Below are 27,404 nucleotides of genomic sequence, written 5' to 3'. Positions count from 1 at the left end.
ACTAGTCCCTGCACATGCAAACTATGGTCCTCCAAGCAATCACAATCACTGTTTGTGCAAATGGACAATTAGATATCTACTAGTGCAGTGTTTCCCAAACTTACAACACTTGCATACCCCTTTTGAGACATTTGTCTTACCGGCGTACCCCTTCTCCGATGAAGACAATTTGGGGGGGAGGGTGGTAGCCACATTTTTATAACACACTCCTAATTCGTTTCATTCTGGATTAACTGTTTATTAGAAATAAATACAAAATTATATTACATTCAGTTGAAACAAAACTTTTAATAGAAATAATAGTTACATATAGAAATAGCACTAGAAATAATTAAAATAATAGAAGCAAATCAACAATCTGACAGAACAGCATGTATATATATATATATATATACACACATATATACACACATACATACACACACACACATATATATATATATATATACACACACATATATACACACACACATATATATATATATATACACACACATATATACACACACACACACACATTATATATATATAGAGAGAGAGAGAGAGAGAGAGTGAATTCGTATCATTCTGAAATTAAAATATGCTGGTTTGGTTAGGTTAGTGAAGAAAGCACTAGTTCTAATACTTACTATTTCGGTATTGAAAAATTTTCAGTACAAACCAAACTATTCAGTGCGAGGGATGGAACTGCTTTTGGCCAGACACTATCGTGGGGATATCTGGCTCGATGTTTGTGATCTTAAGATGAAGATGGGGTTCCACGTCAATAAGAATTTCATTTTTTTTTGTTTTGATGCCAACCAGCACAGAGAATCCGATCTCGCACAAATATGAGGTGGGAAAAGGCAGAAGATACTTGACAGCTTTGTCTGATAGAGCTGGATATTCAGAGCTAACCCCCAACCAAAATGACGTCAGTGTATTTTGCTCAAATTTTGTTTTCAGGAAGCTATCTGAAGCCAGCTCCAAGATCTGTTCTTCTTCTCAAGCAGAGAGGTTATTTGGCAATGTTTGAACAATGATAAAAGGGTTCCTTATCCATTCAAAGGTGCCATCCGGTTCACGGAAATACTTACGAAGATCTTTCTGCAAGCTTTCCAAATGCTGCTTCATGGTTTGCAACACATCACTATCAAGTTGGTTAGTTGAGTTTATTACTAAGTCATGAAGAGATGAAAAGGAATCCAGTTCACGACGACTAAGACATTTATGCCACAGTTTCAATTTTGCGACCATGCCACTCACTTTGTCTTGAACATGGAATATGGATATGAGTTTCCCTTGCAAGGATAGATTGAGGTTGTTTAAATGAGCAAAGATATCTGCAATATATGCTAGTTTGCATAGCCATTTCCAGTCGTGTATACGGTCTCGCAGGTTAAAGATTTCATCTAAAAAAACTTGCAGTTCTTCTCACAGCTCAAACAGGCGATTCAGAACTTTTCCACATGAAAGCCAATGCACTTCAGTGTGAAATAGGAGTTGTGTGTAATCACTGCTCATCTCATCACAAAGCTGAGAAAACAGCCGGGCGTTCAGAGGGTGCCCTTTCACAAAATTGATTATTTTCACAGCTTCATCCAGTACTCACGTTAGATCTGCCTGCATGTTCTGGTTGGCGAGTGCTTCCCTGTGAATGCAACAATGTGGTGCAACAGCTTGAATACGTACAACAACTCCTTTCTACGAACCAATCATGGCTCTGGTGCCATCCATGCTTATTCCAACACAACAACTCCAATCCAAGTCACTGTTTTTGATAAAGTCATCAATAACTTGAAAAATAGCTTCTCCGGTTGTATGTGTTAGCATAGGTTGGCAGAACAAAATATCATTGTGGACTTCATTATTCAGCTTGTATCTGACAAACAACAAAAGATTAGCTAAATTCACAACATCAGTGGATTCATCTGCTTGCAGTGCATAGTAGTGACTCTTTTGTACTCTTGACAATAATTGCTGCTTTACATTTTCGGCCATATCTGTGATTCTACGATGAACAGTGTTATTTGAGAGGGGAACCCGATCTATAGCTTTGCTAACCTTGTCTCCAACCATCGCTTGCACCATTACTTTGGCTGCAGGTTTTACTAATGTCTCGCCAATCACTTCAGCAGCTCCGGACTTTGCAATTAAGTACACCACACTATATGAAACTTCCAAAGCTTTCATATTTTCACCTCCCGTCACATTATGAATTGTTTTCTGGGACTTTTGGAGATCTTTGCACCTATTTTCGAAGAATTCTACAGGTTTTCCCTCATATTCTTTATGTTTGCTATCGAAATGGCATTTTAGGTTCAATGGTTTCATACTTTCATTTGTGAGAGTCTCGTAACAAATCACACATAGTGGAACAGGCTCCACCTCATCGCCATTCAACGAAAATCCCAGTTTAAGATATTCTTCAAAATATTTGTGAGCTTTTTTTTCGTTTTCTTTGCAGCTGATACGTTCAATAAACTTACAGATAGTTCACACGGTTCATTAATTTTGTCATCACAATTGTCTGATGTAGCCATATCACTGCATTTTTTCAGCATAATTATCACTAACATTTGTATTTCCTTCATAATTTTCTTTTGTACATTTCAAACTTCACGTTTTTAGCCAGCGATTCATTGTAAAAGAGAAATTTTGTATATTAATACACACCAAGTATGTACTTGCCAGGAGTAGTTATTCACTTTTATCTTTTAACCGTCAGTATGACTTCTGTGCATGCCACAAAGGCACGTGTATTGCCTGAGCTGCGGTAACGCCGCACGCGTGGTTTGCATCGGCACGCCAGCTGATTTTTACTGGCATGCTGCTGCCAGCTGGGGTCCCAACCTCTTGCCTGGCTCAGCCCGCTGCCAGCCTGGGTGTAACAGGACCCCCGGCCAGCAGCAGGCTGAGCGGGGCCGGCGGCCAGGACCCGACTGGCAGGAGCTGGTGGACGGAACCCCAGACCAGCAGCGGGCTAAGCTGCTCAGCCCACCGTGGGTCTGGGGTCCCAGTCGCCGGCCCTGCTCAGCCCACTGCTGGCCCCATGCCACCCGGGGTCCCGGCCGCCAGCCCAGCTCAGCCTGCTGCCGGCCTAGGTGAACGGGACCCCTGGCTGGCAGCGGGCTGAGCAGGACCGGCGGATGGAACCCCGGGCCAGCAGTGGGCTGAGCCACTCAGCTTGCCACGGGTCTGGGGTTCTGTCCGCCGGCCCCACTCAGCCCGCTGCCGGCCCCTTGCCAGCCGGGGAGAATGGGCCATGTACCCCTTGAAACCCTTTCACGTACCACCAGGGATACGTGTACCACACTTTGGGAAACACTGTACTAGTGGATTGTTTGCATGCACAGTGACCATGAGTGCATGTGGAAACACAATGATTAGATGTGCAAATGATGAACATGGATATTTGTGCATTCAGTTGTGCATGGACAACTATAAAAAAACAGAATGGACATAGTGCCAAGCAACTTTTTACAGAGTTTTCATTTTTTTCTCCTCTCCTTTGTTTGCAATACTCTAAATTACCTCTCAATTGTCCCTTCCAATTTGGGAACAGGTGATATATTTCAGAGTTTCAAGTGAAACTGAAATTAACATGTCTGTTTTTGCTTAACAGCATCCATTTATACAATGCCACATCTTGCCAATATGTCTTTGTTTGCATACTAGCATTACGGATGTAAGCACAACCTTGGGAAAAATCTGAGTTAACACGTTAAAGGGCAACTTTACTGTCATTTTGATTCTGACAGCAAAGAGCATTTAAAAACCTGAGTGTTGAGGAGAGATCCTAAGAACTGGCCACCACAGTTAACCAGAGATGGGCCATGGATGAAACAAATAATTATTGTGGGTATGTGCAAACTTTCCCATGAGTATGAAATTAACTCTGAACTCATGAAGGTGGCAGTGGGGCTGCAAGAATCAAGAGATCTGAGAAAGATTTTGGCTCAAAACTATCTACCACTAAGCTTGCTTGCTCCTGTCCCTCTCAAGCTTTTATTACAGTACTAATTATTGATTTAGAAAGTTTAGAGAGCCTGGGCTTTCCAGATCTTTTAGACTGACCACAGAATTTCCAGAACTGTAAGAATTTACAGAACTCCACCCTGAGATGTCCCTAAGCAACTCTATTGGACTTTCCACCATGAGACATTTGGAAAACTCCCATCCTCTCCCTGCCACCCCCACAAAGAGCAGAAAAAACAACTCCGAAACAAAACAATCCTTGCCCCACAAGAAGAAAGGAAAATGAGTTCAGGACAAGGGACAAAAGTTATGCTAGCTTTGGTTAGAATGCTGAGCAGTGCTCAGGGCATGCCAAGGCTGATTGAGCTCCTGCACTTCATGACGTATCTCTAATGAGGGGAGGCCACACTAAATGACAACAGCCCCCAGAACCCACCCCAGCTCTGACAGCTGGATCCACACACAGGGTACACAATATATCAATCGATACCGCCTTCTGCTAGCAAGACAGACCTTGATGGACTGCACAGTTTTCACCAAGTTCTTTCAATAACTATACAAAAAACAATAGATATGGAGTGGGGAGGAAAGGTCACTTCATCCCAGGCATGCAAGCTTGATGGAGGGGCTTTAGCTATGTCCACCACAAACTTGAATGTCCCCTCCAAAATTCCCCTAGGATCTTCAGAGGCAGCTCTCTATAATGGAGTGTATTTCACATCCCCTGTAGATCTAGTTAAGTTTCAAGCCTCAGGAAACATAGAAGCCAGAGCAGGAATAGTCATAAAAACAAACACTTTTTTTCCCCACTAAGCTGTAAATGAAAAATAATAAAGGAAACAAAACCGACAGAGGTTGATGCAGTGTTCAAAGTAACCTTGACGATAGATACTATGTCTCTAAGAACTTTCCACCTAAGTGAGCTGTCACTCAAGAGTATCACTCCCTGTCAGCTAGTAAGCTGCATAGCTGAACTGTAATGACTCAACACAGCAGATATCATTTTTCTGCAGTAACAGCAAGGGTTAAGGAAAATTTCCTTTGTTACGATTTAGGAAACTGGGTAAACTCTCTAGTGTTTTTTACAACACATTAAAGGGCAACTTTAATGTCACCTGGATACTGACCGCAAAGAGCATTTAAAAACCCAAGTTTTCAGGAGAGATCCTAAGAACTGGCCACCTTAGTTTGTAGCACTGAGGCAATCTTGGCAGCAGCACTGCCCTAAAGTTACACTGGGTCACATGTCAACCTAGGAAAGAAACAAGAATGATTTAACGTTACAGAGGTGATAGACACAAATGTGAAAGTTTAGACTGTCAAACATATCCTGCCTACGGAACATGTGAGAGATAAGAGCTGAGTCATAAGGATCACAGCCTCATTTCTTCTTTCCTTTTAAAACACAAAATATCCACTGCCCAATTGACCCTCAGTGCAGTACTGTATATATCCAGCAAACTTTGGTGAACTTCCTGTTGAGTGTTTTTATAAAACAGATTGATAGTTCCACTGGATACTCAAGGGAATAGTCCATGAATCACAGAAATTAGTGCTGAGAAAGGCCATTTGGGTCATCTTCTCCATCCCTCCTGCTACCGGTCACAGCAGGGAGAATTATAAACTGCTGGAACTTTTGCAACCAAATATATGATTCAAGAAGAGTGTAGCACACCATTCCAGTCTGTGAATCCTGCTCTGCAAGTAGCGGTCCTCAAACTCTTGAAGGGGACTGAGTCTATCTTTGCTGATCACTTCTTGCCAGTTTTGTTGTTGGTCTTGTGACTCTAAGCAGCAACTTTTTTCTGCAAATTAATTATTGAGCGTTTCAACACTTTATAACATATTGCCGTGTTCTCCAATGATGGTCTCATTTTATGAGTAAAGCAGCATCCTCTCAATTGTCATTTCAGCCCAACAGAACTGCTCAGCTTCCCAATCCTCTTGCCTGTACTGCCTAGGAAATGACACTCAGACACATAATGAGGCAGGCACCAGAGTACACATGAATGGATATTACTAATTCAAACTGGAAATCAGCTACCTGGTGAGACTTTAGCACATTTCTAGTCTACTGTCATATAATCCTGTGAACCTAATGCTGCTTCAAGAAGCTCAATGTGATCATTCTGTCTGAACTACTCTTTGTCCCTCTGGAAACAGCAAAATCTCTCTTTTGGTGCAGAGTTTATCCCCATGCTACATGAAAGCTATTTCTATTTAAACAAGAGCCTGATATAAACAATGACTGCAAGACTGCTGAGGAGCTGCCGTGGGAATCTTTGTTCTCTTTGTGTGGATGCATGGCAGCAAATCTCGTCAGCTGATGATAAAGTTGGTTTAATTTTTATTTTTGTGTTTCATTCCCCCCCCCCTCAAATATTGTATTCAAAGTTCTAACTAAGAAGGGCTTAGAAACTGAGCCAGATTGTACCTTCAAGGCACTGGCTACACCTGGTCACACAGCAGCACAAGCCCTTGAGAGCTGGATTTCCTCCTGACACTGGTACAGGAGCTTCAGAACCCTGAGAGAAGATGCAGGATGTTCTCCCCCAAAACTGGTTCACCTCCACGGGCTGTTGAGGGGCTGGAGGCAGGGCCACGGCCCACATTCATCCCAACCTCTTTAAGGTAGTGAGTGTTACTGTTCGCTCTAGTCTGTGCTCCCCACCAGGACTATGCTTGGCCGCTCTGCAGGAGTGCAAAAGAAAGGAAGGCTCCTTGCCTCTTCTCTCCCACTACCACTGCTCATGCACTGGGTCAGCTTCAACCTACCCCTTTTGGACAACTGTACCAATTTCGACCAAGGTTACTGTCTCTTAATACCCCGCTGAAATCAATGGGGTGCCCCAAATGTAAGTGAAGGCAGAATCTTCCCTTGAAACGTTATCTTCACCTGCTAGGGCTCTCATTCAGTTGTGCTGCTTTACCCTGCAATGGGCTTTGGGCTGCAACTATGATGGTGAAGCTAAGGCCCACAGCCGCCCAACCTGCATTGCACATTAGTGCTTACACAGCTAAATGATGAAGTGCTGTGGTAGGGTGCCTGGGCCAACTCCAGAGGCTTATTGGGACGGGAAGCCCATAGTATCAATCACAAAAGCCTGAAGTACCAATACTGAGTATATAGCAGTGGCTGAAAGAATCAAAGGTCTAAGGCATTGCTTGCTTGAGCCTGTCACAGACTCATCTCTGTAGAACCCAGTTTTCACCTCAGGCCAGTTCAAAGGTCAAGCTGCACACCTCTCTCTAGTCTGAGCTCTTCAGCTACAGCAGAATCTGAAAGCACAAGGAACAACTGCATTTCTATTGATCCACTAGGTCAGAGGGTGGGGGGATGAGATCTCGGGGGTTCAGTCTAGCTACGAGGCAGACATCGTAGCTGTCATGCATGAGGACGTTGACGGCCACCACATTCCACTGGTTTCCCCACGTATCCAACTCTAGGATCGTTTTGGTGATAATTTCATGGCGAGCTGAAAAATAGTAGCAACAACAAAATATCAAAGGCAAAGTCAACAGGGTCAAAGAAGTTTGCAAAATTAATAAATTAATCCTTCCTCTTTTTGAAGAATTTGTCATAAACAATCAGGGTAGAGCAACCATATTAAATCACAGCCATTCTTACAACAAAACGCTGTTTATTGAGGCTGACAAATCTTAACAAAAGAGCCACCACACAAGGGAGAATTTTGCTTCTGTCAGATGCAACGCTGCACTACACTTCTTGAAAAAAGGAAAAACCTTTTCTTTGCTAACACAGGACCTGAACTTTCCAGCAGTTTTGTTACTCAATGCCAAGTTCTTTTCTATAAATGAAAAGGGCCTTTCATTTTTCTCACTTTTCCTTTTCATTTCAAAGTTAGGTTCTCACAGCAAGTGACCTTAATCGAAACTTTTCTTACTTTGAGAAGAGGATGTGAATGTGTTTTGCTACCAGTCTCCTTTCTCCACATCTGTTGACTCTCTAGATGGCTTTACTAAAAGCTGAGTCTCAAAGATTCGCAAGCACAGGCATTTCACAACCACCAGAAGAAGAACTATCACGATAAGAAACATTAAATTCCCAACATATTTTCTCTGAGACTTAATAATCTGGTGACATGTTTCATTGTACAGTGTGTCCAAATTGGCATCTCTTCTTTAGAGGCTGCTCTTGATCCTTTTTTTACATGCCCTCAAAACCCATGCATTTATCTCTAGTGAGTGTATGTGACAGTGTTTGTACCTTTCCCTTCTTTGAGGCTGACAGCAATTCTACTTCATGAATCAACCAGCAAAGGAAAGAAAAGGAAAGAAAACATTGAAGTTCCTGAGAGCTGCAAAGCTCATAACCTTGGGAGCACAGGCCATTCATTCTCTCCCATGAGCACAGTCTTAGTGGTTCCCCAGTCTTATCCATAACATCCATGTCTTCTTATGATTTAGGAGCAACATGTGAAAACAATTGCATCACGATGGCTCAATATCACAAGACCTAACATACATCCAGGGCTCTTCAACTGTCCTGGAAGGCTGGCTTGCAGGATGTGGGGGACAGTCATGTGGAAAAAAGAATTTCAGGATAAGTTTCCCCAGCCTGATAACTGGGGGGAAATCTACATCAGGGGTAGGCAACCTATGGCATGGGTGCCGAAGGCAGCACGCGAGCTGATTTTCAGTGGCACTCACACTGCCCAGGTCCTGGCCACCAGTCTGGGGGGCTTTTTAAATTTAATTTTAAATGAAGCTTCTTAAACATTTTAAAAGCCTTATTTACTTTACATACAACAATAGTTTAGTTACATATTATAGACTTGTAGAGAGAGACCTTCTAAAAATGTTAAAATGTATCACTGGCACGCGAAACCTTAAATTAGAGTGAATAAATGAAGACTTGGCACACCACTTTTGAAAGGTTGCCGACCCCTGATCTACATTAATGTAGCTCCCCTACATTGACTGGCGTGGTGAGCACCCAAAGCCAACCCTGTCTCCAATTACGTGTGCCTTCTGTCATGTGATCATTCCTAAAGGAATTATTCAACAGCTCCAATCACATAGCTTCTCATATGGTAACACAAAGAGATGCTTCTGTCTCACAGTTCAGAACCCCAAATCATCATTTTTTCCTCAGTTTTGCCCACAATTAATTGCGGAAGACGGGAAAACAAGTTTGAACAAGGGGTAGGCTGAAATTTTCACTGGACTAAATCCTGAGCCCTTACTTTCGCTTTAATTCCCCTTTGGGAGTTTGCTTGAGTAAAGCCTGAATATAACCGGAGTAAGACCTCCTTAGGATTTGTCCCCATCTAAATAGCCCTTGTTCCATTTCTTCATACAGCCCCGGGGGGAGCTAACCAGTCGTGATGTTTTGCTTATCAAACTCATGCAGTTCAGCAAGGAAAGAGGAAGAATAATAGGTAGGAAAGCACCATCCATCCATGAAAGAAGAGAACAAGCTGCTAAAACACCCAGTTAAAATATGGAGAAGAAAGGTTTGATTGACAGAGACTGTAAACAAATGACATCTACAAGCACCAGCAAAGAGCTCTTGTTTCTATATGACCCAGCAGGAGTGAGAAAGGTTTTTTCAAAGCAAACAGGAAGACACAAGCAGCCCCAGTATGTGACACTGGAGGCTCCAGTCCTGTTATTTATTATTAGATCAACTCCTTTATACCATAAATTATTATGCCAGGAATTTCTTTGGCATGGATCACGACAAAATGAGACAATAGAGTGAAAAAATCAAACAGTGGAGCTGTCTAAAACATTCTGTGGAGGATTGCAACACTTAAAAAAAATCCTAATTAAAACATCAAAGGAAAATTCAGCAATCCTCCCCACAAGTCTTGCTGTGTCTTTTCCTGACCCTCATGACTCATAACCTTTAGTGTCTTTTGTTTCCCTTTTTTGTAGGCTGTTGTAACCAGTTTTGTTCCACTCTCTATGAATTCTGTTTTCCAGCACATGGGGTGTTAGTTAACTCTCAACTCTTGAGAGATAAAAGCGAGTCTATGTTGTTGGAATAAAGAATGCAATAATTTCTCTAGTCTTATCTCGCTTAACTTAAAAGGAAACTACACCCATTTGGTTCAGAAAGTTCACATAAAGAGAATGATCTGAGACAAAGAAAAATATGTTAACAAGAAATGGGCTAAAATTGGTTCTTCATCTCTGAAGCCCTTTGACGTTTGGTGGGATTCAAATTCAAATCACTGAATTCAAATGTGGTTCTGTGATTTTGGTTTCAGATGATGGGTCTAAAAACAGAAAGGATCAATGCTCCAGATCCAGTTTGTGCACAGCCAATGCATTCTTGAAAGGTTTCAGCCCAACAAGGTAGAAATCTCACAAAAAGAGATGATCGCATTAGACTTGCACTGCTATGTAAGAGCTAAGTATTAGTTATTGCCACTATTGTCTAATATTATTTTGGGCCAAAAATTTGCAAGAACACCTTGTGTGAGTTTGGGGCCATTAGTTCTAGTCTCTAGCCTGGATTAAGGCTTTAACCCGAATCCCAAACCTTAGCTTAGAGGTAACTCAGGTGATGCTCTAAGCACTGTCTCATCAGTTTCTCTGTTATTTTAATTATAACATATTTCTAAGCTTCAGTCTCTTGTAGTAGCTTATTTTGCTGAAAAGTGATTTTATGAGTGTACAGTAGAACCTACACTCACTCAAGAGATCACCCTTATTGGGCAACTTCTCTTAAGAAACCACCCCACAGTACCCCAGACATATTTAGCACAGTTCTGCTCCACTTTTATTAGACAGCCACCTACGTTAAGCAAATTATTTCTTTTTAGTGACTCAGATGGTCACTTAACAGATTTCGCTGTTACACAAACTGAGATTTCATTCTGCTAGAGATACTGATTGAACCATCAGAAGTAATCCTGAGAGGTACTTTTTTGAGTAAGATCCATAATCATAGAATAATAGAATCATAGACTATTAGGGTTGGAAGGAACCTCAGGAGGTCATCTAGAAGTTTTCCTCACAGGAGCCTACATAGGAAAGACAAGTTATCCTACCATACACTGTTAATGGATTCCGAGAGTTGTCCAGTTTAATATTCCACTAAGAACAATGGGATATCCTGCTAGAAATCCAGCCAAACACACAGACTAGTAAAGCACCAGTGGGGATGAAGTTCCATGGGTCTAGAATGGATAGGACTTTGCAGAAGGGATGCTTCACCTATGCTAGGCTAGCTCTGATTAACTCTGGACTGAATACACACCCTAAGGGCTTGTCTACAGACAGACGTTGTACCACTTTAACATACTGGTAGAGTTAAAGCCGTGCAACACCCCCTCTCCCCAGTGAGAATGCAGTTATAGCACTATAAAAGTATAGCTTATTCTTATAGAGGAAGGGGAATAGGCTACACCAGTATAAGGCATCTTTATACCAGTATAACTTTGTCACACTAGAGATTGTATCGATTCAACTATATTGGTAAAAATCACCCCCCTAACTAGCATAGTTATGCTGGGGCAAAATCTGTGTACAGACCAGGCCTAATACTGCACCTATAAAACCACCTTTTCTGGGCAATAAAGACCTTGTTTTGTAATTGAGGCTTTAATTTGGCAATGCAAAAATCACATTTCACATGTGCAAACTACAGTATTCTGCATGCAGAATTTGCAGGCGTAATCTTCAAAATCCTGCTTAACACTTTGGCCAATAATGTTTTGTTTGTAAACAAAATGCTTATCATTTTTTACATAACAAAGTTCTTCTCTGGATGTGTTTAAAGCAAGATGAAACTGACAGAGAGAATGTTACTTTTCAATAAGATGGCCGCCTCCATCCATATGCTCAGAAACATCCAATTCTATTAAAAGCTATATTTTTAAATGCATTTCACTATCCAACATTGCTGGACTGATTTTTCGTTGTATGATTTCTCATGCTACCTGAATCAAGATGGACCACTGCATGTTGAGACCTACAATATTGCTTCAGGCAATGCTATAAATATTTTATTTGCTTTTCTGTTCTTTCAAATTGCATTCCATATGTGGTTTGGGGGTAACAACTTTCCCTTGTGGACATAGGTATGTATTACTTCTGATCTCTTTGATATTTATTTTCCCTCTTGTAGCGTAAGCACGACACATTCCAATACAAAGTTAATTTCAAAAAAAGTATAGATTTCTTGCAAATCTAGCCAAGTATTTGCATGACCCCATCACTGTATTATTTGAGCTGCCCAGTCATTAATGAATCTACCCTCACAATGCCCTTGTTTTACAAAAGGGAAGCCAAGGCACGGGAAAACAAAGTGACTTGCCCAAGATCACACAGGAATTCTGTAGCAGAGCTGGCAATTGGAACTCTGGAATTCCAGTCCAGTGCTTTAGCTATAAGAACATATGAGGAAAATATTTGAACAGCACTTTAGAGACAAGGGAACAAACTAATCCTTACTAATTTTAATTCAGTGGAGTTACACCAGGCACAAATCTGGTCCAGTATCTAATCAATCCTTAATAGCCCATTGCTGTAAATATTATTGCCTCCATTTTACAGATGAGGAAACTGATGCATGAAGTGATTAAGAGGCTTGACAAAGGCCACACGGTATGTCAGTGTCACAGCTGGAATTAGAATTTATGCGTCTGCTTCTCATCAATAGGCTTCTGTGGAATTCCTGTCCCAACCTCCTTTCTGTGCACCTGCTGATCTCAGTCCTGGCCTTTCCCCCTACATCGTCATACCGCTTTCCTACGTCTGACGCACATCTCTCTACTGCACCCTAACTCTTTTTGTCCTGGATCAGCTTCAAAACAGCCACTAAAATTCTAGCTGCTAAATTGTTAACTGGCTGCTCTTATCTTTTCTTGAAGGATTCATTCAGGCATTACAGATCAACCACCAACACCAGATCCCCAAAATGTCTGGCAGACCCTCATTCTGGTCTTTTATTCTCCAACTCCTCCAGCCACTGGCATTTAACAGTTATTCCAACTCTGCCTTGTCACTGTTGAAATGCTTTGATTCCAGCATTGGTTTGTTTACCCAGTGGGGTTTTCACCTGTCTTTTTAAGGTCCTTTACACATCTGTGATTTCTGTGGTTCTCTGTACCAGAAAACACATCATGTTCTCTGCATATAGCATGACTACAACACATTATTCATGGCCATTCATAGCTGCGCTCCTAATTACCTGTTACAATGTTACAAGCCTGGGGGCAGGGGGATGCACATACTTTTGCTGCAATGGTTAAATGCTTTGTTAGCCTGTCACCATGGGAGACATGAAATCCTGACTTGCAACAGGACAAAAGAGAAAAATGTTTTCTCCAGGTCTGTCGTACACAACCCCATTTCTGTCCATAACTATGGGCCAGATTGTGAACCATCCTGTGTGCCCATGCAGGGAAGCAAGGGGGCATAAGGTGGCTACCCACATCACAGAGCACACCCTTTGCAGAGTCACTACATCTCCTTACCTGTGCATGTGTGCAGGGAACAGGGAAAGCCTGGGCTTCACCCCTCAACACACTGGCCAGCGCACATTGTGCCAGGCATAGACTTGGTGCAGGGTACGGACCCACCAGAGCTAGGAGAGAACTGGGAGGCACACTGTGACTTGGGTTTACAGTTCAGTGCATCTGTACAGAGAATGAACCCCGTTCAGACAAAGCCTTCATCAATCTGCCTACCTGGCTGTCTAATGCTCCTATCCCCACAGTCTCACTTTCATGAGCAGTCAGTGCACTCCCTAATTATATGCTGTTTTTAAAAGGTGGATGTGGTGGCCTAGAGGGAGGACCTCCCATTTCCACTGCTATTTCAACCATCTTTGTTTGGGTTTCAATATCCAGAACCTTTCTAATTATTTATCCTTTTATCTTGCATTTTTTACTCTCATGCATAGTCTCCTGAGGCCTGATTTTGTTCCCACTGAAGTTAATGGCAAAACTCGCATTAACTTCAACCATCGCAAGATTAGGTGCGTTGACTTCAGTAGCACTTGAGTAAGGGACCGGCCCTTACAGAAGCAGAATTACTGGTCCCACTCTGTGCTAAGATCCCATTTATAAATGGTTTAGAAAGGATTAATAAATGCTATAAGCACGTTGTAGACACAAGCAGTATATCGTTATGAGGCGTATGAAACATTGTTAGGGGTTGAATTAAAACTTCATTCAAACTGCTGTGTGAACAAGTCCCACATTTAAGACAGTTGTAAGAGACACTTAAGGGTCACACCCGAAATAAAGCCTAACAGAGTCTGCTCAGAAATTAGCAGCAGGTGAGCGGAGGGTTTGACTAGGCATTCTGACCTGGTGGGCTGGTGTGTGGGTGGAGAGCACACACACTGAAATGGTGAACAGGTAAGAATAGAACAAAAGGCGAGGCAAAAAAAAACCACATGAAAGCCTAGCAGTAGCCTCTCAGCACAGGGTGACCCTGGATAAAGCTACAGAGACAGCTTTTGGGTCTAAAGCGGCTTGAGTCGGGTTGCCAACCCTTCAGGATTGTCCTGGAGTCTCCAGGAATTAAAGATTAATATGCAATTAAAGATTATGTCATGTGATGAAACTTCCAGGACTTCGGCCAGCCAAACGGGCAACCCTAGGCTTGGGCTGTAAGCTAAGACAGTGCTCCTTTTGTTCTTGGTTCCTTCTGCATTCAGAGACGCAGGACTTTGTACATTCTTTACACATGAACAAAGCTACATCAAATAAATCCTGACTATCACCAGCTTCTGCTGCCAGCTGGAACAACCTACCAGACCCCACGTTTTGGCCCCAGGGGGTAACAATATGTTATAGACAGTTACAAGTACATTAGCAGATGTTATACATGGCTATAAGCCATATTTATAAGCAACCTATTGGACTCTGTAACAATTGTTGAACATTTAATAAAACATCTATTAATCATTTATTAACCCTTTCTAAACTAGATATAAATGGAACCTTGATCTGAACTGTGACTGGATTACTAACATCTTCCCATCAGACACGGGGTCAAATGCAGAAGCTGTAGGAAGCAGGTGCAGGTCGTCATTGCTTCTGTGACCTATACCAGCCTTGGTTACCGTAGCGTGTTTTAGGCTGATGAATGCTGGATAAGTGGGCAGCCATCTCTAGGAACGGAGCTTGCTAGAGCTCTCTCTCTTTCTCTCTCTCTTTTGCTCTTATGTTTCCCAAGAGCTGAATTACATATTACTCTGGTTAGTGTGAAAATTAGGTGAAAGGTCATTTGGCAGCTTCTTCGTGTGGATTCCATATGCAGGCTTGATAGATGGTTGAGTGCCTGCAGCTTGACAGCCTATGATGAGCTAGTTCTGTGCAAAACAAAACAGGGATTCTGCATCCCATTTATTAATAGGAAAATGTATTAAAAAAACTAACCATTGTGGACAGGAGAACTTGAAATATTCAGTGTTATCTAGTAAATTCTAACTGATCAGGAAAACAAGCAGGGTTGCAAACAGGCAGCAATCAGCCAAGAACTTGCCCTCCTGCTTTATTTAACTGGGAACATAGCAGGGTGCCTGAGAAACAGTTTTGTTCCAATCCCACATCCCCCAAACTTCACAAGTACAGGATTTACTGTGCCAGGCTCCTTAATATGTCTAAATTTAATTTGCTTCAAGTAATGTACTGTAACCACTATAATCCAAAACAAGCACAACAATTATTCTCCAACTAAATCATATAATGGATGAGGCTGAAGGGAGCAGACTTTATGGTAGATTAGTCAAAATAAATAACCGTTAAGCTAGTCCACTCTCAGGAAAGGATGGTGCTGAGATCCAAACTCATTAGCTCGGCTGGAATATGGCAATTACAACATGGCACTGCCCTGCTATAAACTAAACACTATTCCAATTTATAGATTTGTTTTCAAGAGTGCAATTCATGTAAATGATGAGAAGGCAGTTAAATGCATTTGGGTTAGCTATTTAAATATCTGTATATAAAAGTAATAATTCCACGGTTAGCTAGGACTTCACGAGTGTCACTATGCTGCATACTGTGGCTACTTGGAACTTCATAACAACTTCAAGGATGTAACTCAGGCCTTCCTGCTCCAAAATCAGAGACTCCCCTACCACTGAAGCTAAAGGAGAATCTCCAGTTTTTATTAACAGGATGGGTCCTATGACACACAGTTAAGCATCTCGGATTTCATCCAGGAGAAGGCCTTGGTGCACAAACACACTAGCTACGTATTTAATTCATTGTAGCAACATTGGTATAAACCTATATTACTGCTATGAACTGTATTTGAGGTAGAGAAGGGGTTAACTGCCACTTCAAATACATCTAGCTCAGTATCAAGTGGAGTTAATTGATGAGGATCAGAGGGATTTTATATGTGATGGGCCAATAGCAGCAGACCCTGTATTTGAGATAGGGCCTTTAATAGCTGAATTCAGGTAGTTTTCCTTTTGTTTTGCAAAACAGCCAAGAACATATGCGGGTGGTAGTTTTGAGTGACAGCCTAGGCATGTGCTTTTAGCAAACAATAGTATTTAATTTTTTTTAAATTATATCTGCATTTATGCCAAGAATTTATTCCTACAAATATTTTATACAATTGGGTCAATATCTATAAACAAACCCCCCTAGCAAAAGTACAGTTTCTAGCAAAAGTACAGTTTCTATCAATTCCTCAGATCAATTCAATGCCCTCCCTCCCCCCAAAGCCTAGGAAAACACATAAGCTTGACAACATGATGTGAAGGTCAACAAATTTGCACCTTGGCAAACCTAGAATAAAAGCAAATAACCCACTTCCAACACACGGTGCGCGCGTGCACACACACACACACCCCGGCACGATTTTAACCCAAGAATGTTTTTATCTTCAGAATCAGTGAAAGAAATAGGAAACCCAATTGGCAGGCATTTTATAAATATGTAATGCTGAATAACTTAACATGAGCTTGCCACATCTTCAGTGAAGCATGCTAATGTGACTGCTTATGCCATACACCCAGCTCGTAACACTAATAGCTGTCAACCTGTGCAGGTGTTAGGGTTTCATTTTATGTAAAAAGGCAAAGGAAATATAAAATGTATAAATAAGACCATTATGCAGGCAATCTACAAAAGCTGGTTTAAAATCCGTAGCTATGGTAGTGGCTCAGCAAAACACCTAGTAGAACACTCGATGGCTATTGCCGATTGCATTGTTCTGAATGTTCACTTTAAGAGCAGCACTTATCATTGTCTGCAGAACTATAGACTATAGTTGTAAACAAGATTTTAATTAATTAAAACACCACATTTCTGCGCATCTTGCTGCGGGGCTGCTGACAGATGACAGATAGCATTTGTGACATTGGGATGCCTGGGGGAGCAGAGTGTCAGAGACAAATAGATTAATAATTCCTTAATATTAGTTCATTTCTTAGGAGAACCAAGCCAGTTAATGTGTACACCTCTGTTTTAATGGCTACAGAATTAAGCTTCCCAAGTGAAGTTAAAGCAGGTGTGAAACTGGAATTTCAGCAGAACAGAAATGGTTTTTCACATACCTAGAATGGCCATAGTCAGAAATAATATTATGGGAAGACGGCGGCTCTCAACATGACAACACAGATGAGTCAGTGCCCAGATCTGGATCAAGGATCAAACTAAAAAAAAAGTGGTACTTTCCAAAGCTCTGCCCACAAATCAAACCCTGCCCTACAGGAAACATCCAAACAAAATGCCATTGTGCCATTCCTGGGGTTCAGAGGCCTACCAGGGCTCAGCTTACCCTTGGTGAGTCTTGGAGACATCTCAGGCTCAGCTCACCCGTGCATGCTCTGCATTGTTTGGCATGGCTCTTCTGGGCTCAGCTCACTCTCAGCCGGGCTCAACAGGCCCACTGACTCCCCCTTCGTGGGGCTCTGGATTGTTGCCGCTACAGTTGCTTCTCCTGTGCTGCTGGGGCTGCTGTTACTGCTACTCCAGCTGTACTCTCTCAGGCAGGCTGAGAGACTTGAGGGGTGGCAATGAGTGGAGCCCCCAACCATGACAGTTTAAGGCAATGGCAGTCCAGGGACTTGGTGGTGGGAACAGTAGCCAGGGTGCAGTATTGACTTTCTCCTCAATCAAGTCTGGGGCCTTCAGGTAGTTGACAGCTGGTGCTTTTAAGCCCAGGTGTGTGTTTGCATGTGGTGCCTCTGGCCTTTGATTCTCCAGGGGTGCCAATAACAACGTAAGATGGCTACTGAGTGGCAGCTAGGCAGTGTGAAGGGCACAGGAGCAAAATCAAAATGGCAGCTAGCCAAAAACATAAAACAAAAACAAACCATACCAGTTCACTAAGGAGGTGCAATCTGAGCCCTGCACTAGATCCAGATTAGGTTTAAGTACAAGGAAAGATGAATCAGGGCTGTGTGGGTTGGACTGATTTGTTATTATAGGGAGAGCTGGTAGCAACCTTGATATTTAGGTTGCCTAACAACTTCCATTATAAAAATTGCTTTTGGCCTTTTTTGAGAAGCTCTGACACTCCTACAGCTCACAGCAGTTAGCAGCCCTTTGAAATTCGGCTGAGGTTACAGATGTGCCGTGAGCTTGTCCTGTGAAATTCCATTCAGGTTTGGCTGAGTGATAAATGTCTGAAAATTACCCGACCCCTTCTCTCAGTTGTGTGCCTGAGGAAAACGTTGCCAGCATGCCAAAATAGCAGCCAAACAGGAATATTCTAGAGTGCTGAGCCCAGGCTGCTCCAAAGCAGCTGCAGCAGCAGCACACACTATTTTGGAAATGCTTGGGAGCTGCTGGAGCAGCTATGTGGGGGTGAGGACAGCCCAGCCAGGCTTCCTCCATCAACCCCAGTCCTCACTCCAGCCTGGCCCAACACATAGCACCAGTGGCTCATTCCTCCTCCTGCCTCAGTGGCACCACATGGGGCAGGAGCTCCCTCAATTTCCAGGGGACATAGGAGGGAAGAGAGAGAACCAGGCTTACCTCAACCACTCCTCTGGACGCAGCACATGGCCCCATCTGCCCATTTTTGCCTCTGGAATAATAGCCTTTTGCTGCCAGTTAGTGCAGTTAGTCCTGTAGTATGAGTGGTCAATTTCTTTGCTATCATGCTGATGACTTAGAGTTCAAACCCTCTTGATGATGTGTGATTGGTGGTTGCTAGAGTTGTGCATAATAAAGTCTGGTTTTACCTTTCTCCTTTAATAAAAACTAGGAAATTGCACCAAAACAAAACAAAACAAAAACTGTAAAGGAACATCATTTAATTTGCAAAGTCAAGTGTCTGAAAGTAAGAAAACCAAATGCCAGATTTACGGTTGTCTGTGCAGCTGTATTTTGGCCCCCTTGTGCACATGCATTATGATGCTGTTTTTAGTGACATGATTGCATACTATTTTTTCTGCAGGGACCCTGCCTCATTAGTGTATTAGAGGCAGAACAAAGGTTGCACAGGCAACTGTAAAACTGACATTTACTAACTTCCAAGTGCTGGATTTGCAATCTAATAAAGAGCCCATCTACATTAAAAGAATGTTATGTAATTATTTATTTTGCACCAGTGCCCAATCAGGGACCCATTATGCTGGCATTGTACAAACACATAACAGAAAGACTGCAAGGGGGCCAAATAAAAAGTGTTCACTCAAACCTAACTTCTGATGGTCCATAGATCCATACCCTGAAGGGATCATTATGATCATCTAGTCTGACTTCCCACCTAATACACCCACAAAACTTCACTTTAGATTAAATCTCAGGAAAAACTTCCTAACTGTCAGAACCGTAGGGCAAAGGAACAGACGGCCTAGGGAGGGAGTGGAAGCTCCTTCACTGGTGGTTTTCAAAAGGAGGCTGGATAGTCATCTGCCTTGGATGCTTTAGCCACTGCCCACAACGAATCCTGCATCTGGGCAGGGGGTTAGACTAGATGACCCTTGTGGTCCCTTCTAACCCTATGATTCTAAGATCTTCACCATCCTGAAATCCACCTGGGGACTTTCAGACACAAACACTGACTCCTCCCTCTCTCCTTCTTCCAATCCCAGTACCAGAACCCTCTACATAGGACTCAGAGTCCAAGTGTGATGGTGTTCAGACTGGGTGTTTTTCATGGCTCTGAAGCTACCATAGTGCCCTTATTCAGAAAGTTTCATACTAAACGGTTAGTCATGCTGAATGTAATTGCTTCATTTACCCATGCATCTGATCAGTCTTTTGAAATTTGCACTTAGTTGGTTTAGGCTTTTTGTTTTTGAATCTGAATGTTGCTGTGAGAAACTAGTAAAATATGATGGCACAATGTTTGCCATGGAAACACAATGATGTGTCATAACCACTAGTGCTTTGAGGTCACAAAATTCTTGGCTCAAAGATGACTCAAGAATATCCCTGTTAGATAATATTCATACACAACTTCTCTATCCCCCTCACCAGTGGTAATGGGAAAGAAGGTGAGTTAGAACCCCATGTGACAAAACAGCATTATCATTCAACTAGACAGGCAGCTTTACATGAGAGTTTACTGCACAAGTAAAATGTACATGAAACTCAATGCAACAGGAGCCATTGCCATGTGAAGGATACATGTGTCATAGCGATACCATATGAAGACAGTTAGCCTGAGATGACACTCAGTGAGGGAGACAATATCTGCCATCTACTTTCTCCTAAAAAAAGAAATGGGGCAGCTGGTGCTGTCTCAGGAGATTTTATGTATGCGTACTGGGAGTTGTGCATGCATATCGATAATAAAAGTGTAGTTTTATATAAGTGATTTTCATCCCGAAGCATTTTACAAAGATTCAACATACAGTGCAGTAACCTATGATATGGAGGGCAGATGCCAGCACACTGTATTTGGAGTGCAAGGACGTAAACCTAGCAGAAAAGGATGGTCCAAAAAGTTACAATCCTGGCTTGGAATACACCAGACCTGAGTTCAGTTTCCTGCTCTGTCCCAGACTCAATATGTGATATTGTGAGTGGGAAAGTAGAGAGTATACTTATAAGGTGCCACAGGATTCTTTGCTGCTCTTATAAAGTTTGCGGACGATACCAAGCTGGGAGGTGTTGCAAATACCTTGGAGGATAGGATTAAAATTCAAAATGATCTGGACAAGCTGGAGAAATGGTCTAAAGTAAATAGGATGAAATTCAGTAAGGACAAATGCAAAGTACTCCATTTAGGAAGGAACAATCAGTTGCACACATACAAAATGGGAAATGACTGCCTAGGAAGGAGTACTGCAGAAAGGGCTTTGGGGGTCATAGTGGACCACAAGCTAAATATGAGTCAACAGCGTAACGCTGTTGCAAAAAAAGCAAACATCATTCTGGGATGTATTAGCAGGAGTGTTCTGAGCAAGACACTAGAAGTAATTCTTCCGCTCTACTCCGCTTTGATTAGGCCTCAACTGGAGTATTGTGTCCAGTTCTGGGTTCCACATTTCAGGAAAGATGTGGACAAATTGGAGAAAGTCCAGAGAAGAGCAACAAAAATGATTAAAGGTCTAGAAAATATGACCTATGCGGGAAGATAGAAAAAATTTGGTTTGTTTAGTCTGGAGAAGAGAAGACAGAGAGGACATGATAACAGTTTTCAAGTACATAAAATGTTGTTAAAAGGAGGAGGGAGAAAAATTGTTGTTCTTAACCTCTGAGGACAGGACAAGAAGCAATGGCCTTAAATTGCAGCAAGGGCGGTTTAGGTTGGACATTAGGAAAAACTTCCTAACTGCCAGAGTGGTTAAGCACTGGAATAAATTGCCTAGGGAGGGTGTGGAATCTCCATCATTGGGGATTTTTAAGAGCAGGTTGGACAAACACCTGTCAGGGATGGTCTAGATAATACTGAGTCCTGCCACGAGTGCAGGGGACTGGACTAGATGACCTCTCAAGGTCCCTTCCGATTCTATGATATTGGACAAGTCCCATTTCTCTGCTTGTAAAAGGAGAATAGCAGCACTTTCCTACCTCACAGGGGTGCTGTGCAAAGGCCTTATTAGAAAACAAGCTTTTGAGCTGCACAAAGCTCTTCTTCAGGTCTGGGAAACATACAAGCTTCTCCCATTGACATAACTACTGCCTCTCATGGAAGTGGATTAACTACACCACAGGAGAAGCTCTCCCAATCAGTGTAGTAGCATCTTCACCAAAGCACTACAGCGGCACAAGTGCACTGCTGAACTGCTTTACATGTAGACAAGCCCTTAGAGTATGTCAGCTAAATACAAGGTGGAACAGATTGTTTAGCATAAGTAGTTAACGCATTTCAAGGTACCATTCAAGTAGCCCATTAATATCTCTCCAGCCATAGGATGGAAGGGGGTTGGGGGAATGAAGTGCTCAAATACTGTGGTAATGAAGCCCAGGTAGCTATGCTGAACAGAAATTTTGACTCAGGACAAAGCCTCACTCTTAGAAAAATATCCAAAACTGTTTAGTGTGCCTAACATAGACACTTAGGGGCAGACTCTGATCTCAGGTACACTGGTGTAAATCTGGAGTCACTCTACTGAAGTCAGTGAAGTTTGATTTTCACAGGTGTCGCAGAGATCAGAATCTGGCCCTTATGTGTTTCAGCCAAAAGTCTGACAGCAAGTAAACAGCATGGAACTCAATTTATATTGACATTAAGAATCAGAAATACAAATGGCTGAATCAACTCTGCTAGGATGAAACTCTGTGGGGCTGGGAAGCTTCGCTATTTTAAACCTGATGATTAGGCTACTCAGTCATCCTCTCAGGGACTGTATGTGTGATGGAATGGTAAGCTTAAATTATGGAAGAAACATCAAACTCCTTTCAGATGTATTCAGTACCTGCTCCATGAAATCCTCCGCAGAGATATAGCTTCCCTTCCACCGAGCCTGCATTAGTGGAATTGGTTCTTAAGCTGAGTAAAGGAGAAGGCATCGGAGGCCCATCTCTCCAGAAATCTCCATCAGGGTTATAAATCTCCACTGCATCAAGACATTGCCGTGCCTGTCCCCTGTCTCGACCCAAGCAGCCAATTCCTCCTGTCGAGAAAGACATGTATCAGATACACAGGACACCAAGTCAGAAATATTGCAGTACCAGAGTGCCACTGAAACTGGCTGCTTTCTAGTTCTTATGGGGTTATTTTTTATTTACATGCTCTTGGTTTTTTAAATAGATTTTCTCTCTTCATCTCCAGAAGCTTGGTAATAAGAGGCTTTCAAATTAAAAGCCACCGCACCTTTACTACAGAGCTCACTGCTGCTCCAAAGGAGCTCCATTCTCATCTAGATATGGCAGGCAGGACAAGAGGCACTTTTGCAAAATGCCAAGGTACTCAACCTACTTTTTTTTTTTAATTACACAGAATTTGACTGTAGTTACTTGTTGTTTGTTTGTAGTGGCCAGATCATATGATTATTCAGTTATAAGGATCAAAAATTACTTTCCAAAAGTAATTTGGTGTCAGTGGGTTTGCCCTTCACTCTCACTAATCAAGAGGCATTTGGATTTTTCAAAAGGTAGAAAAGAATTTCATTCCTTTGTAAGGGCAAACAGGCTGCAGATAAAAGAATTGTCCAGTTTGCAAGGAACGTCAGTTAAAGACAGTTAATATCTGTCTGACCTACTGCCCGGGTATTAAGATGCCTGGTAAAACTTGATATATACATATGAGATGGTGATTTTGAATGTCTGTATGCATCTGATTTTGAAAATTCACTGCTTTATGGCTCTGGATATAGTGATCATTCAGTTGTAAGTCAAAACAAAACTTGCCCAAAATTATCCTTATGGGATACCACTGTGTTTCAGTGAAATGCATAGTATCAGATAAATCAATGCAAGTTTTCAGGTAGATACTTAACAATAGAGATCTTTCATATAAATTTTGTTATTTGCACCTTCTACCAGAGGATCTCAAATTGCGGTAAATAATTTATATATGCTAACTGATTAAGCTTCAGAACACCTCTGAGAGGCAGGTGTTACAAAATCAATTTTATAGGTGAGGAAACAAACACATCAATTAAGTGATTTGTCCAAGGTCATATAACCAGTCAGTGTCAGATTCAAGATTAGAACCCAGTTTTCTTTAGTCTCAGTCTGTGTAGAGACTCAAGAAAGACTAGTCCCATAATAGTACAAATGGGTAAATATGTAGGGTTTTATATTCCTTTCAAATTCTGTTCCCAGACCACATTCCAAATGGAAACACATAATGCATTGTGAGGGCAGTAGCAGCAGTAGAATTTTAATTCTTATTTTTCTTGTGAGTTAAAACAAGCCCTACCAGTTGAGACTTAATTAGGATGTCTGGATTCTGTTTTTAGAATGGCTGGGCCATTAAAAAACTGCTCCTGGTTTTCATTTCTTGGAACATATTGCAACATCCAGCACCAATATCTCCCCACCCTCACTCCATCTTCAGTGTGCGGTGTTTGCACACTGAAATTGTATGGCAGGCACTGCCTTTCTAAATATTTTCCAGTGAGCAGATCTGGGTTTTGAATTCACAGCCTTTAGATCTCAAGGATTAATATGCTGATGTACCCCAGCAGGTTCTGCATCTGTGCCACTGGATACAATACCCTATAATGAGCACTGATGGCATCTCCATGCTAAAGCAGCTCTTTTGTGTGCCTGTGTGCTCACTTTTAAATATAAAATGACAGCAATATTCATGCAATTTCCACATTAAAGATCTGATTTCCAAAGGGCCTCCAAATACACATGCCCATTCAGGACCCCAAAAGTGTATGAGACCAAAATGAATGCTTATGCACTTAATTACTCACTTACATTTAAAAGGGTATGACTGCAAATATTGCTAGTGCAGTTTTGGGGAGGGGCCATTGAAACTTTGCCCCTAAAATGGCCAGTCAGTGAAAGGAGCCTACAGTCCTTAATGTCTTAAATAGAGAGTTTTTTATCTGCCTCTTCACTGGGATTGTTTTTAACTAGGGCTGTCAATTAATCGTAGTTAACTCATGTCATTAACTCCAAAAAATTAACTGTGATTTTAAAAATTAATTGCAATTAATCACACTGTTAAACAATAGAATACCAATTTAAATTTATTAAATATGTTTGGATGTTTTTCTACATTTTCAAATATATTGATTTCTATTACAAACACAGAATCCAGAGTGTACAGTGCTCACTTTGTATTATGATTTTTTATTACAAATATTTACACTCAGATGTAAAAATGATAAAAGAAATAGTATTTTTAATTCACCTCATACAAGTACTGTAGTGCAATCTCTTTATTGTGAAAGGTGCAACTTACAAATGTAGATTTTTTTGGTTACATAACTGCACTCAAAAACAAAACAATGTAAAACTTCAGAGCCTACAAGTCCACTCAGTCCTACTTCTACATTCATATGCTTCAGCCACCATTCCAGAGGACATCCTTCCATTCTGATGATGTTCATTAAAAAAATAGTGTGTTAATTAAATGTGTGACTGAACTCCTTGGGGGAAAATTGTATGTGCCCTTCTCCGTTTTACCTGCATTCTGCCATATATTTCATGTTATAGCAATCTTGGACGATGACCCAGCACATGTTGTTTGATTTACAAACACTGTCAGTGCTGATTTGACAAAATGCAAAGAAGGTACCAATATGAGATTTCTAAAAAGAGCTACAGCACTCGACCCAAGGTTTAAGAATCTGAAGTGCCTTCCAAAATCTGAGAAGGATGATGTGTGGAGCATGCCTTCAGAAGTCTTAAAAGAGCAACACTCAGATGTGGAAACTACAGAACCCGAACCACCAAAAAAGAGAATCAACCTTCTTCTGGTGGCATCTGACTAAGATGATGAAAACGAACATGCATCATTTCAATGGAGCTATGCCTTAAGACTATTTGGCAATGGAAGTTTGGACAGCTGAATTCTGCACTCTTATTAAATGGTGCTTCATACCAAGAGCATACTACACTGGTGCACAGTACTCGGCACTGACTCTTTAATGGTTCCTAGTAGGGTTTAAGATGCTGGTCTTAACCTATAAAGGTGGGACACTGTATCCTCCTTAGCTGACCATGTTTTTGTTTCTCAAGGGTACCTTTAAAGTACCTCTTGGTCCTTTAATATGACAGCCAGGCTGTTTAATCAAGTGGCCTCCCAAAAGCACTACTTCTATGGTATCTGCTGGTGGAATGTGAACTACAATGTAGGGTGCAGAAGTATTTGCTGCTAGGTGGATCCTTCATCTGAAGGACAGAAGATCTTTGTTGTTGAAATTAAAGCTATGAATAGCAGTGGACTGAGATGGCAGTAAGTTTATCTGACTCTAATTAGTTTCCTAGATTTTGTGAGCATGGTATTGTCCCAGGTGCCTCACTGGCACTGCCTCTTGAACTTTCTAAGGAATATTACCACCGTTCTTTTAATCATCTTGTGAATTTTGTAGCTATAATAAAAAATGCAAGACTCATGGGCACTGCAATTTTGGAAGGCATGAAAAGGACAATTTGCATTGAACCAGAACAGAATTCAATCAGCACCATGTGTGTAACATGCAAGTAATCTGCTTTAGCAGAAAATCCAAAACTTCACCAACTAATATAAGAACTCATGCTGGCAACCCTGGGAGAGAAGACTTTAATAATTATACAAGGAAAATGTTTCAAAGAAATAAACTTTAATGGCCTATCACAAGTCACTTTTAAAGCCTAAACTAAAGACGAGCATATTAAAAAATTAAATAAACTGCCATCAACTAGTTTAACTTAAATCTGACCTGTCTAAAAGTAGTTATACTCAGATGAGAAAAGTCCTCTAGATATGAAATAGCTAAATTTTGATGTGGACCTTACCAAGCCATTACAGAGAAATCCAATTTCAGCTTCATTCAAGACATGGCCAAAAATCAATGCTTGGCAAATAGAAAATAAGAAACAAAAAATCAGATGGGAATAAAATATAATTGTCAAGCTTCTAAAAGGGTATTCTAAGCAATGAGGAATCAGACCCAGAGGAGAATGGCTTTATGCTTCTCTTTTAAGATAATGCTAACACTGAAATAAGCTAGCAGATAATGCAAAGGAATTTGCAAACTCCAGATACTGCTAGAGTTGCTTCGCCACACACTTGCAGGTAGCAGCTCAAAGCTCTTGCACTGCTTCCAGAATCTCAGTAGGCATGACTTGTCTATACTCCAAGAAAGAAGACGCAGATTTTGTTCCGCAGAGGCTGACAGTTCAGGCCTGTCCTTTCAACTTGTATCCACAACACAGAAATTCCTCACAGTGAAGGAAACTCAAATCGGCCCTTGAGTGGAGGCATGGTTGGAGATGGTTGGAAATGAAGAAACTTTCCTTTGTCAGAATCTACTGTATATTGCAACTGCTCACACTCCATTCCAGAGAGTTCTACCTTATTGCCCGTCCTGTACAATGAGTTTACGAAGTCATCAGGAGGGTTAGTCAGGACATGTAGACTGCTGTGGTACCTTCAGGCTGCTGGAGACATTCATTTCTACCTCATTTGACCTGGCTGGAGCAGTTAAGTAA

General features: G+C 41.6%; 2 protein-coding genes across 2 annotated transcripts in view; one reads left to right on the top strand and one right to left on the bottom strand.

The window, feature by feature from the left end:
• Positions 1–6,787: 6,787 nt before the first annotated feature.
• Positions 6,788–27,404, bottom strand: part of KBTBD12 (kelch repeat and BTB domain containing 12) — a 35,507-nt gene continuing 14,890 nt past the window's right edge. The window contains exons 4-5 of the mRNA XM_045024515.1: positions 22,724–22,921; positions 6,788–7,433 (exon numbers count right to left, since the gene is read on the bottom strand). Coding sequence (XP_044880450.1) covers positions 7,264–7,433; positions 22,724–22,921 — 368 coding nt within the window. The 3' untranslated portion in view covers positions 6,788–7,263. The remainder of the gene's footprint in view (positions 7,434–22,723; positions 22,922–27,404) is intronic.
• MGLL (monoglyceride lipase) overlaps positions 20,291–27,404 on the top strand; it is a 140,588-nt gene continuing 133,474 nt past the window's right edge. Inside the window, exons 1-2 of the mRNA XM_045024516.1 lie at positions 20,291–20,353; positions 23,080–23,213. Coding sequence (XP_044880451.1) covers positions 23,174–23,213 — 40 coding nt within the window. The 5' untranslated portion in view covers positions 20,291–20,353; positions 23,080–23,173. The remainder of the gene's footprint in view (positions 20,354–23,079; positions 23,214–27,404) is intronic.

Source organism: Mauremys mutica, chromosome 7 (genome assembly GCF_020497125.1).
Source record: "Mauremys mutica isolate MM-2020 ecotype Southern chromosome 7, ASM2049712v1, whole genome shotgun sequence".
Classification (NCBI taxonomy): Eukaryota; Metazoa; Chordata; order Testudines; family Geoemydidae; genus Mauremys; species Mauremys mutica.
The sequence above is the reverse complement of the archived record's forward strand: the minus strand, read 5'-3'. Positions and strand labels throughout refer to the sequence as shown.